General features: G+C 38.3%; 1 protein-coding gene across 1 annotated transcript in view; it reads left to right on the top strand.

The window, feature by feature from the left end:
- Positions 1-12,937, top strand: part of KMT2C (lysine methyltransferase 2C) — a 189,246-nt gene that overhangs the window by 120,635 nt on the left and 55,674 nt on the right. The window contains exons 17-22 of the mRNA XM_054514634.1: positions 3,259-3,360; positions 3,537-3,641; positions 4,805-4,986; positions 5,660-5,824; positions 6,423-6,532; positions 11,897-11,962. Of these exons, the coding sequence (XP_054370609.1) occupies positions 3,259-3,360; positions 3,537-3,641; positions 4,805-4,986; positions 5,660-5,824; positions 6,423-6,532; positions 11,897-11,962 (730 nt within the window). The remainder of the gene's footprint in view (positions 1-3,258; positions 3,361-3,536; positions 3,642-4,804; positions 4,987-5,659; positions 5,825-6,422; positions 6,533-11,896; positions 11,963-12,937) is intronic.

Genomic DNA, 12,937 nt, shown 5'->3' with positions numbered 1-12,937 from the left:
GAGGTGGTCTTGTGCAGCCTGTGTTGGAGTTTTCTTTCATAAATCTTCCCATTCACTTGAAAAAACCTTTAGGAAACCATGTTAACCTTTTTCAGTTCTGCATCTCCTCAGCTTGTGTTTTAAGTGGCTGCCTCCTGGATTAGCTGCCTGCCCCTCAGTGCTCTTAGAGAATAGATAGTGGAAAGCTGGTTTCTATTCACTTCCTCCATCCATGCCACTCTGTTTCTTTAGACCTCCATCATTTCTCCTCCTTTTCCTTCCACTCTTGACTTGCAAGTATGGAGGATGCCAGTATTTTGAGTTGTTCCTTGTAGGGAAGCTACTCTATATTTCTGACCATCAATACCACTTCTTTTGTTATGTTAATTTCCTTATTTTGTGGACTTCCATCTGCCATTTTACAGCCCAGCACTCAGCTTTATGAAGTTCTTGTGCAGTTCTTCACACTTGTCTTTTGGATTTTATTGCTCTGAATATCCCAGTCCTGTTGGCAAGCTTTGTCACCTTGCTTCTCACTTGATTTTTCAGATTGCACATGAGTGTGTTGAGCACCACCACCTGTTAGCAGGCAGGCCCTGTCAGATTTTGACTAGTGCTATTCTCCCACATACAAAACTGATAATTTAGTCCCCTCTTTATTTTGTGTCTTGTATCAGTATAGGGACCGTTCCTCTTCAGTTTAACTTTTTTTAAGCAGCTTTGGGGAAGGACTTTGCCAAAAGAGTTTGGTGGTGAGGTAAGTTGCATCAATCAGATTTTCCTGTCCCCAGAATTGCTTCAGAGAGCCCTTACAGATCATTATTTACCATAACTAAAGCTTCCTTGACTCTTTAATGAATTCATATATCAGTGATTCTCAGTTCTTTGTTGTGATCAGATGTCTACTATTCTGTACACAGCTTCTGTCCAGAAACGCTTGAGAAAATAATGATTATATTTGCTGTCTCTTATTCAGTGCTCTTCTTCAGGAGCACTGAAGTGATTGTAAGCAGGTGATTGCTCACTGAAATTGGTAGTTAAGCTACTTAATACTTGAAGTATTTTTAAAACTTGAAAATCCTACACAGTCTTAGTCTGCTCCTCATAAGAAGGAGGATTTTGGTATGAAAAACTTGGAAATCTGGACTGTAAAACAATTATTTTTTTCCACTGTGGGCTTGTTCTATTTGAATGTTCCTTTTCAACTTTGATTACCAACAAGCCCTGCATATTTTGAGAGACATCCTGCTCCTTGTGTTCAGAGAGGGACTTGCTCATTTTTATGTATTTATGAAGTAATTCCTGAGACTCTCTTCAGAGCTGTATTTTTATGTTCTTACATGTAATCTGTTTGAGTTTGTCACACTTTCTGCTGCCTGTGTAATAATATCTTGGAGTACTCTGGTGTTTATGATTTGAAAAAGGAACAATAATCTCTATCACTTTTCCCTTTTAAAGCATTGGATGGTCGAGATTCAGAAGCAAATTTGTCATTTTAAACATACAGGATTAATTCCACTTAGGCTAGTTATAGCACCTTAATCAATTGGAGGCATTCACATCATTATTTTGCTGTTACAAAGCACAAATCTGTACTCAAGAGAAGCTGGGGTTTATAGATAAAGCTCCTAAAAGTTTTTGTAATTGATCAGAGGACAGTGATGTAGGTAACTTGCTATAAATACAAAGTGGACATCACTGTCCACCATTTCCTACAGAAATTTGATCCTTTGAGTCATCACATCGAAGGCAGCTCCAGAGTTCCAGAGATGAGGCTGCCTTGTGATAGAGTAGATGCAGTTAGCAATGCCAAGAGATCAGCCTTTTGTCAGATAAATGTTTGAAATGAGAATATTTTCAGTCAATTTGCACAAAATCATTCTTACTCAGCATGGAATCAGTGGACAGCCACACAGATTTGGAAGTACCTTGGTATATCTTGGGAGTTGGGTAAAGGTGGGTACAGGTTAACCCATGGTGGGTCAGTGCTGGGGTTCAGCAAACACCAACATTGCAGTCATTCAGTCCTGCAAGTTCTGCTCTTCTGCATTTGCAATTACAAGAACTTTGTGAAAGCTGTAGAAAAGTAGGTAAGGGAAGTGCTGTCCCTGAAGGTATCAAGGTGTTTCAAGTGCTCTGGAGTTAACTGGTTAGTTACAGCTGCAGTGCTCTCAAATATTTGGTAATCCAAACACATAAAGAATATATTCCCTTTTTAGCTGTTTCTTAGTAAATGCTGAGTTTGAGCAGCTGTGTATCAGAGGGATTCCTCTAGCTGATACTGTGGTATTTACATTTGTCCCTAGAGTTATATTTGGATTTGTAAAATATTTAAATTATTATTTAAACAAAACTTATCTGTGTAGGACTTACACTGTATTTAAAATAATCCACATATATATAATAGGAACAGCTGCTGAAACAAAGCTACATTTCTCTAGCATCTTTTTTTATGGAGCTGTGTCCCCCTATATTCCTGGTTCAGAGATAATAGTTGGGCCTATTAGTTTAAATTCATGAGCAGCAAATTCTGTGTTATAAGATTCACATGAAAGTCAGAATACAGTTGAAATGTTTCATTTGTGTTTCTGTTCCTGAGAATCTGTATATGAATATGCTGAATTAATAAAGGGCAGGTCAGAATAAAAATCACTTGATGAAAAAGAAAAATGGCTGTCTACAGTAAGAGCTGATGGACTGAGATCAAAATAGCTATTTGCAGTTCAGTGCAAGTATTTATGGTAAAGATAAATAAGCCTCATAAACTGCTTACAGCAAGTAACTTTAGAGCTCTTGGTTATTCCTCTAACATACTTGGAACATTAGCTAAACCTCATTTTAGGCAATATGGGACAAACCACATTTCTGCAGTTGCTTTTTGAATTAATATTCAAAAGTCTGTCACTGCAATTAACTTTTTGGTAAAAAGAACTTTAGTATTTACATGGAGGGAACAGCAGACTGGGCACAGTATGACAATTTCTGCCTAGTGATTTTTTTCTTAGACTGTGTCTTTCTTTCCATTTCTGTTTGGAAGTGTAATGGGATAATATGTGAAGTTGAAAAAAGGAGAGGAAGAGAATATGTGTGTAAAGCTATAATACTGATAATGAGAAAATGTGAATTAATGCAGTAATTTCTGATGGAGGCAGCTTTTTATGAAAGTTGAGACTGTATGAATAAATACGTGCAAAACTTATTTAGAGAATGTTTCATTTTGTCTCATGTCTTATAAAATGCGATGTGCTTGTTATTTCTATTTTGTGTCATTTTTAATAGGTCACAACCATGGATATTTCATCTAATAAAGATGAGGAAGAAAACTCGATGCATAATACAGTTGTCCTCTTCTCTAACAGTGACAAGTTCACTCTCCATCAGGTTAGGATAACAGTTACAATTTTTCATTTTGTTTCCCTGCTCTTAATTAGAAAAAAGTGCATGAAGTCCTTGTTAGGAGTTAAAGAATACAGCAAGCTAGTTGGATTTCCAGTTAGATGTTTTCAGAATGCAGTGTCTGACACGTGCTGAGAGTCTGCTCTTGTGTGTCCTTGCAGGATATGTGTGTGGTTTGTGGGAGTTTTGGCCAAGGTGCTGAGGGCCGGCTGCTGGCCTGTTCCCAGTGTGGGCAGTGTTACCATCCATACTGTGTCAGTATTAAGGTGAGTGCTGTAGTTCCACACAAAAACTGCTTGATTGCACTGTTTTCACATTGTACTTTAATAGCACCACGCTGCCTTCGGTTTTGAGGTAATTAGGGGAGTCATTAACTTGTTAGATATTCATCAGCTAATGTGACCATTATTTGTATGTGACTTATGAAAGACTTTAATTAAATGTCATTTTATGGTATGCATAGCCTCAAGAGAAATTAACCTTTTTGTAATTTCACAACCATAAATAGCGCTGATTATCCAGCAGTTGGTTAAAATAACAGTCTGAGATACAAGTTTTAAACCTAGATACAAGCAGAATTAAAAACAAAGAAAAAATTACACTGCATCTTCATTTACTTGGGGCATAAGGTTTAGTTGATTCAATTTGCCTGTTGGCTGTCAGAATTGACAGCAGTTGGAGTGGTTAATTAATACATTTTACATTCATTAGCCTAGGAGAGAATGTGTGAAAATTAAATCTGAATGCTGTGAAATGACCTAGCAAGCACAAAATAAGCTATTTACTGCAGTATATACACTGTACACTTTTCATTGGTTGTGATGTAAGTATATCTGTGTAAAAGTGGGATTTCTTTTAAAACATGTCAAAAAACTTTATTTTGCACATACTTTACAAAATGCCATATGCGTATTTCATGCAATTATAATTTGACTTTTTGTTTATATACTACACTTGCATTATATATTAATTGCAGTAAGTTAGATGCTTGCTTCACATGACTAAAACTCCAGCACCATGATCACATCATGAGGATCAGGTTTGTGACTTCTTGAGGAGCCAGAATGTACACAAAACTCTGGGAGCTGACAAGATGCATCCCAGAGTCCTGAGAGAATTGGCTGATACAGCTGCCATGCCACTTTCCATGATATTTGAAAAATCCTGGCAGTCAGGTGAAGTCCCAGGTGACTTAAAAAGGGAAACACTGCACCTGTTTTTAAAAAGATTAGAAAGGAGGACAGTTTCTTTCTGTTTAATCCATTCCTGTTCGTTGAAGCTTCAGAAAGTTTAATTGCTAAAGAGCTCCTTGAGATGTGGGTGGTGTGCCCAGAGGAGCATCCTGAGCTCCACAAGCCAGACCTTAATTTATACATTGATCACACTTCACTGAGCCATTTTCAACTAATTCTCACCTTGCATTTTTCAGATAACTAAAGTGGTACTCAGCAAAGGTTGGAGGTGCCTGGAGTGCACGGTGTGTGAAGCCTGTGGGAAAGCCACAGATCCAGGGAGACTCCTCCTGTGTGATGACTGTGACATCAGCTACCACACCTACTGCCTGGACCCACCCCTGCAGACTGTGCCAAAGGGAGGCTGGAAGTGCAAATGGTGTGTTTGGGGCTGGGGTCAGAGGTGCTGACTGCTGGCCTCTTCTGCTTCTCTCTGTCACTTGGTATTTGTAATGTCAGTTGAATTGTAACAAGGTTTTAGTTGTGTCTAAGTCAGGTGTATTAAACAAAGACAACAAAATGCTTTTGAGTTGTTTTATTCAATTAGAACTGCTTCTCATACCAAAAACCATGTAAGCAGAGATAGACAAAATTTCTCTTTTGAAACTCATAGCAAAAAAAATATTCCCATTTATATTCATTGTAATCATTCCAGTGTTCATTTGGAAAGATGAATGGGTGCTTCACCCTAGTGTTCTTGACATAAAACCTTGTGAAAACAATTTGTTTTACTTGGGTGAAACACAAACAGACCAGACCTCTCACATGGTTAAGTCTCCAGATCTCAAAGTGAATGGCAACTGGAAGCAGGAACTTCTTTGACCTGTTGAGCTGTTACAAGAACCCATCTGCCTGCTTTTGCAGTTTCAAGGGAATTATTAATTAGGAACTTTCTTTAAAAAGTACAAAAAATGTTGTTAAACATTTGTGTTTAAACATGTTGTTAAGTTAAAACTTAATTACTCACCTCTTTCTAAGTGGAAGAGATTTAAAGCCACAAAAATCATCTTCCTGTGAACTGACAGTAATAAATCCTTCTGTCTGTTCTGTAGGTGTGTTTGGTGCAGACACTGTGGAGCAACTTCTCCAGGTTTAAGATGTGAATGGCAAAATAATTACACCCAGTGTGCTCCCTGTGCAAGTTTGTCTACCTGCCCCATCTGCTACCGCACGTACAGGGATGAGGAGCTCATAATTCAGTGTAGACAGTGTGATCGGTAAGGATTTCTAGTATTTCACTTGTTTTTCCTGTTCAAGTCTTACTTTAATTTTTCCCCCTAATGTTGAAGTGTAGAGATGAAGGAAATGGTCATGTGGTAAAGAACAGTGGATTACTGAGTCTCAGAAGTCTCTTAGTAGTTCATTTCTGGTTGTACCACAGACTTATCTGTCTGACTCTGGGCAAATTAATTAATCACTTTGTGCCTCTTCCCTCCTGCCCTGTAAAAATAAAACTAATTTACCTCACAAGACTATTGTTGTGAGGCTGAATCTAGATTATATTGTATAAAGTAATTAAAATTATTGCAATACAGGGAGAAAATTACCATACAAAAACATACTTGGGAGATTATTTTATAGAGAGTTCGTTCCTGTGGAGGGAAATAGTTGATCTGCTGCTCCATATACAGGATGTAACACACACCACTGTAGAGGATGCTGTATATGGAAAACCTGATTCTGTGCTTTCTCCCTAAAAGAATTCAAACTGAACAACTGTTCCCCCTTTACTTGGACCATAGACTGATAACTTGGGTCTCTTAAAACACCACCTATTTCCTTTAAATTGTATTTTTTCCCCCACTTAATTTCTAGATGGATGCATGCAATCTGTCAGAACTTAAACACAGAGGAGGAAGTGGAAAACATAGCTGATATGGGTTTTGACTGTACCATTTGTAGGCCATACATTCCACCAACGAACGGTAAGGAGACGATCGAAACCAATGGCAGGATTGCACACTGCAATAAATAGCTTTGGGAATGTGTTCTGTGCTCTCATGGAGGTTTGGCTCGTGGTAGAAGTAAGATTTTATTTTTTTCACGTTTGTTTTAAGGGCTCTTGTGGAAGTGTTCTAGGCTCTTTTGCACCCTCAAGTGATTTCGACCAGAGGAAACCTCATGGGAATTCTAGGTAGAGGTATTAAAGATAGGGAGAAACTGTTAAGAGCAGTTGGTAATGAAGGAGTCAAAGGCATCTCACTTTGTCAAGTAGAAGGAAAAAATCCCAGTTCTCTGAAGTTACATCTGCAGAAGAATCAGAAAATTATTTCTAAGCAGAAAAAGTTTGTGTGTTTTGATGCTTTGAGGCTGTCTGAGGCAGCAGTAGCTGTAACAACAGTCTGTGTAAGCATTTTTCCCCTACTCCTTCATGTTTTCCTAATGCCTTTTCCTCAGCTCTCCCAGCATTCAAGACCAATGCTTCCCTCCCCGGCTGCAATCTCAAAAAGAATTATCCATACTTCTCTGTTTGGGAGTTATCACTTCCTTATTAATTAAAATGTGTAATTCCTTCTGATGAACTTGGCACTTTTCTGAACATGGACATGAGCAGCCTTATTGGTCTGTATCACAATTCTGTAGCAGTGGCACTTCAGGAGCTGAGGTTACTGCACTTAAGGCACATTTACAGCATCTGGTTCCATGGGATGATGCTGGTTAATGTTCTGTGAGTGACCTGTCAGCCTGTGCCATGATTTATAGTCTTATATTTTAGTCTTGCTGCAAGGGTGATAGCCCAGGTCTGTTTTCCCTGCATGTCAGCTCAGGGAGGTTGCTGCTTTAGTCAGCTCCTTTAACATTGACACCTATTCCCATTTTTAGCATAAGCAGATGAAAGTGTTCATATTACCCCTTCATTGAGGCATCACAAGAGAACAGGAGGAGGAAGGTACAAGAGCTAAGCAAATGTTACAAGAAAAATTCATATCCACTAAGAAGTTGTCAGTAAGATTGGTTTTCCTGATCAAGATGGAAGATGTTGTGATGCTTGAGAGGTCTGCCAAGAAAAGTTCAATAGAGCATCTAATGTCTCTTAACACTGATATCCTCATCACAGCAATAATTGTAACTTACTGACCTGACCTTGGAGGTTTATATACTCCCTGCTGGAACACTTCCAAGGAACCCATTTTTATCACTAATAGAAAAATGACTAATGCTTCTGTATTTCTGCAAGTCACTTCATTGTAAAGATCTGCTTTCAAAAATTCAAAAGGAAAGAGGTTTTGTAAGTGGAAAAATCAAGAAACTTGCAGATACAACACAGACTTTTGTATATTTTTATAATAAGCTTCCAGTACTTAAAGCAAAATGATCCAAGTAAGAAATACTTCTCCCTTTCTCCTTGGAGCTGGCAGGGCTACCTTGTAGAGATAATTAAAGTCCATGATATGTGAGATGGAACAGCTTCACAAGAGGTGTTTCACTTCTAGGCAGAAGCAGGCCCCTGAGTTAGTCCTTCTGCACACCTCTGTGTAGCTGTGCTGCTTAGGTTTGGATTTCAAGGAATAGGAACCAATCCTTTGGGAGTTCCCAAGTTTTCTTTGCAGGTTGTTTTCACCTTTTTCTCTAAGACTAGTTTTTCAGCTTATTCTTTCCTGTTTTGACTCAGTATTAAAACCTCTCTAACACATGTAAATTTGCACAGTTGCATGTCTGAATATGTCCTTTGATGCATGTTGATAGAAATACCTGCATGTACTTTTATATGAAATGTTTCAGTCTTTCATGAATTCTTTTAAAACTTCTCTGGAAAATTTCTGTAATTTTTTGTTTCAAAGTGAGAAGAATTAGTGTTTGATAAACTTAGGGAAAGAAATGTTACTTAGCAGTAGAAGCATCTAAAAATGTGTCATATTGTGGGACTCTTACTGGGATGGTTCTTGCCATTTGATGTGTCATAGATGTGTTGCAAGTATTATTACAGAGTTTTTAACCACTTTCTTTCTAGAAGAAACAAGAGCCCCTCAACCTAATAAAGAAACAAAACATTGCAGGTGTACCCTTTGTGAAGAGTAAGTGGTTCTTGTGTGTAGGTATTGAGAAGGAGCTTTCATTTCTCTTTCTTCAGAAAGTAGAAACTTTTTAAAATTTGTAAGAGCTCTTCCCTGTCTCATCATACCTGAAATTCTTAAAAAGTCATCTTCTTCAGGAAACAGAAATAAAAGATAGTGGTTTTCTTCTTGAACATAAATATCCAAATATTTCATAAATATCAAAAGCCAGAATGGTGTAAGATTTGCTGCAGTGTAGTGTACCAGAAACCTTCATTACTAGGTTATTGTGAAATAACTATCACTGATCACTCTTTTATCAGGTTCCTTTTAGTACTTTCTTAAGTTATAACAAATGTCCCCCAGCATATTGCTGTGTCCTGTAAAGAAATTTATAAATTCTCATGACTAGATGCTAGGCAGCTGCATTAGGTAGCAGCAGCAGCTTTTCCCCTGTGCTGTAATTCCTGCACACTCAGGAGGGGTTTGTGTCTCTCACCCACATCAGCTCCTTGACAAGCAGTTCTTGACCATCTCCTCAGCAGTTCTGCCTTTGTGTCATTTGCCCTTGCATGTCATATGCCCCGTCTGCAAATTTCATCCCTCCTCACTTGCTCCCATCCTGTCTCCATCCAGACTCCAGCTTCATCCTCCCTTGGTGCTGTTTTTGTTCCTCTGCAGGATGCAGAGCTCTGCCTGGTTTTCTGTAAGAGCTAGAACTGATCTGGGTGCAGTTCCTGCAGCTGCCTGTGCAGTTATTGCTCCTGGGGCTCAAGTAAACATGCTCATGGAGGCACTGAGGATTTGGTATCACCACTGTCCAGGGGTACCTGATGCTGCCAGTGAGACACATTGTGGCTAGCAGTCTCTGTTGTATCATTTTCATTAAACTGATGTAAATTTTTCTTCATTCTGAAATTTAATTCTATGCACTTTTCAAGATACAAACCCAACATAATACTGTGTGTTAAAAAATTAACTTTTGAATTTTTTTATTATTTAGCACATTTACTATGTCAACTCTGAAGTTCTTGTGTTACTGCATTTACCAGAAAAAATCCCTGTGTCATTGACACAGCTATGCAGGCACCCAGTAAAGAGTGCTCTGTTAGTGCTGTATTCTACATCAGCCATTCCACTCTATCCCATTTGCTGGTTGCATTTCTTCATAGAATTGTTCTTTTCTGTAACAGCCTTAAAAATGAACTTTTTTCATCATTGTATTCTGTGTAATTATTTGCTTTCACCTGAGGCTACTAAATGCTGTACAATATTCAGCACATTTAAACCCTTTTGCAGATAAGTTTGTCAATTTTGGTTAAACTTCAGCTGAATGCCTCAGAAAGCACTATTTTTTTTTTTCTTTGGATAGGCTTTCTCTAACAGTACTATGCTTTTCTACTATCCATTTTATTGATTGTAATCCTTAATCTGCACTCTAATTAGCTCCTTTTCTGGAAGTCTGTTTGATACTGTCTTCAAACACTGTTTGTTCATGCAGTTTTTGTGAGTGGGTCTCTGAAGGCCTCACCTCTGTCACTATCAGCTTGTTTATTTGAGCCTTTCAACTCTTATTCAGTCTCCAGAGCTAAAATTGTTTAGTCTGACCTGGATGAGATGATCTCTCTGTTGTTTGACTTTTAAATTAAGGATTTTAAATTTCTGTTCACAACTGTCTTTCTGATTTTCTTGTTTACCTTAGATTCAATTCAATAATTGCTACTTCATTCTTAAAACCATCTTGTAAATTATAAGAAATTAAATGAACAGATGATGTCTTATTCCACTTTGAATAGTTCTTACAATCTGCCTCTATTCTGTTTTTTCAATTCAGTGTTTTGAGTATCTTCCTTTCTGCAGCTTTTCCCCTGGTTTTTGTTTCTTTCTGGCTTCATATCTCTTTCAAAATGTCGTTTTCAATTTATTTTCTTCCTTGTCTTTCTCTCCACTGTTGAGTTCAGTTTTCCAGTAGTTCTCATAGGCTCCTTTTGTTTACTAATTGCATGAAATACTGGTTTTCTGTAGGTTACACCCTCTGCATTATTGTGCATTACATAAAACTTTGAAAGTGCTGCAGTTTTTGAAGACAGACTTGCACTTTCTTTCTATGTGTTTATATGCTAGAAAGCATCCTGTATGTTTCATATTCATTTTAAGTGTTACTTGGAAGCTTTTCTGCTTTTCCCCATCTTGTCCTGGCTCCCATGGTGTGTTGTGAGGTGGGAACAGCAGCACACTGCCATGGTTGATGTGACACACAGAACTCCCCCATGGGTTCTCTGCCTCAGGGGTCTCAGCTTGTGTGACAGGCACAAAGGAAATACTCCAGATGTTATCTTGAGTCCCAAATTCAGCATGAGTAAGATTTCTAGGCCAAAGAAAAAGGAAAAAAAAGTGTGGATAAACTTGTCTGTGTGGTAATGCTAACTGTGCCTGACTAACAGGTTTTCTGATTCTAGTTCAGTGTTTGTGAGATAGGAGCTCCTAATTTTCACTTTACTGCTCTGTCTGTGTAAACTCTGTGAAGCCACTACTAATACTAAACGTTTAGTCTACACATCATAGGTGAGTGAAGCATGATTGCAGTAGTGTAGTCAAGGCAAAAGGGAAGAGCATTTCTGCCCACTGCAGAAGTAGCCTTGTGTTGCAGGACATTTGGATTATTATTTTTTCAGTCCCGCTGTTCCACTGCTGCCCTGTGGCACACAAGGTGTAGTTTTTGAGTTTCTGCTTTCCATTTTCAATAGTCTTACCTGGAATAAGACTTGCCCTATCTAACTTCAACAGATCCTGTGTTATCTGTTCTCAATACCTCAGCCTTCTCCAAGTGCTGTGTAAGAGCACAGCATAGACACAGTGAGAGCCTTGTGTGCAGAGCCCCTCCTTGGGGAAATACTGATCAATACTCACTTCACAAAACCCTCACATTTTTAATGTTTAGGGCAGCAAAACCTGAACATCATGACTAGTGTACAGGTTGCTTTCCAACCCAAAAGACCCAGTGTATTCATTTGCCCTTGGTCCAGTAGAAGGAGATAATTTCCCATTGGCTTCAGTGCTATTCCAATGCCGTTCTTGGCTGTAGGAAATTGGAGAACTTCAGTTTCTGTCAGGCTTCTTTTGTAGTCACATCTGTGATGCTGAAAAGCACTTTATTTTAAAGGTGCAAGTAAATGATTGCCAACAGTATAAATTAGGGAGTTTAATGGAACTGCTTGAAGGAAAATTGATAGTTTCAATTTAAATCAAGTCACCATTTTTAAAAGTTGAAATTATTTTCCTTATATTTTTCAGTGCCTTCTTTGGACTGTTGTGATTCATCAGTTGGAGCTCAGATTATTTCAAAATCAAAAGAACTAGGTAAAGAATGGAAATGCTTAATATCTGATCATTTAGAATATTTTAAGGGTATATTTTTACATGAGACAAAAATTCCTTTTCCTGTGGTTTTGTAACACACAGCATTAACTATCCTTCAGTTACCACAGCATGCTTTCCATTTTTTTTTCCTCATTCTCTCTTCTTTCTTCTCTCTTGCCTGCCATACCTGCACTGTAATAATTACTTTAAATTATGCTTTGATCCTACAGTCTTAGCTGCTTGCCTTAATATCAGCAGTGGTGATAACACAGTGTGGCTGAGTCAAGCATGTACACAAATGTTTACAGGCTTGAGATGTTAGGAGGATGCAGCTTTTCTGTATTTGTCTGGTTTGTGCTAGGAATTTATAATCCTGACAAGCCTACTCACAAGTCAGTCTTTACAATGATAGCACCCAGCAGCTTCCATCATGTTAGGACAGCTTCCATCACATCAGAGTTTTGGTTTTTTTTTTCTGTTTGACACCTGAGAGAAGGTTCTCCCCTCAAATATTCAATCTGAAAAAGAGTGTGAGATTTTTTGAAACGTACACCTTTCAGGTTCTGTGTAAGAAGGCAGTCAAGTGGGAAGAATTTGTTCAGAACCAGCTGTATTGTCAGATGTTACATGAGGAAATGTTTTTGGTTAAATGGAACAAATGTTATTATATTTGTCTGTTTTCAAAAGTTGTATTACCAAATCATGATTTAATTGGCTCCAGAGAGCTGAAGCATCATTGCAGCCTCTTCATTATTTGGCAATTCCCTGAAAGTTCCCAAGCTTCCACTTGCAGGGCCTCAGCACAGGTGACAGGGCCTTTCTGCATGGTGAATTAAAGAATATTAGAGTTTATCAGTGGACTCAGTTGTCATTTAACAGCTTGAGGAGGAAGCGGTCTTGCAGGTCTTGGGAGACTTGGGTTCTACCCACAATTTCCTTTTTGATCTTGAGCAGCTCACTTGATACAACTTGGGT

Source organism: Molothrus ater, chromosome 1, assembly GCF_012460135.2.
Source record: "Molothrus ater isolate BHLD 08-10-18 breed brown headed cowbird chromosome 1, BPBGC_Mater_1.1, whole genome shotgun sequence".
Taxonomy (NCBI): domain Eukaryota; kingdom Metazoa; phylum Chordata; class Aves; order Passeriformes; family Icteridae; genus Molothrus; species Molothrus ater.
The sequence above is the reverse complement of the archived record's forward strand: the minus strand, read 5'-3'. Positions and strand labels throughout refer to the sequence as shown.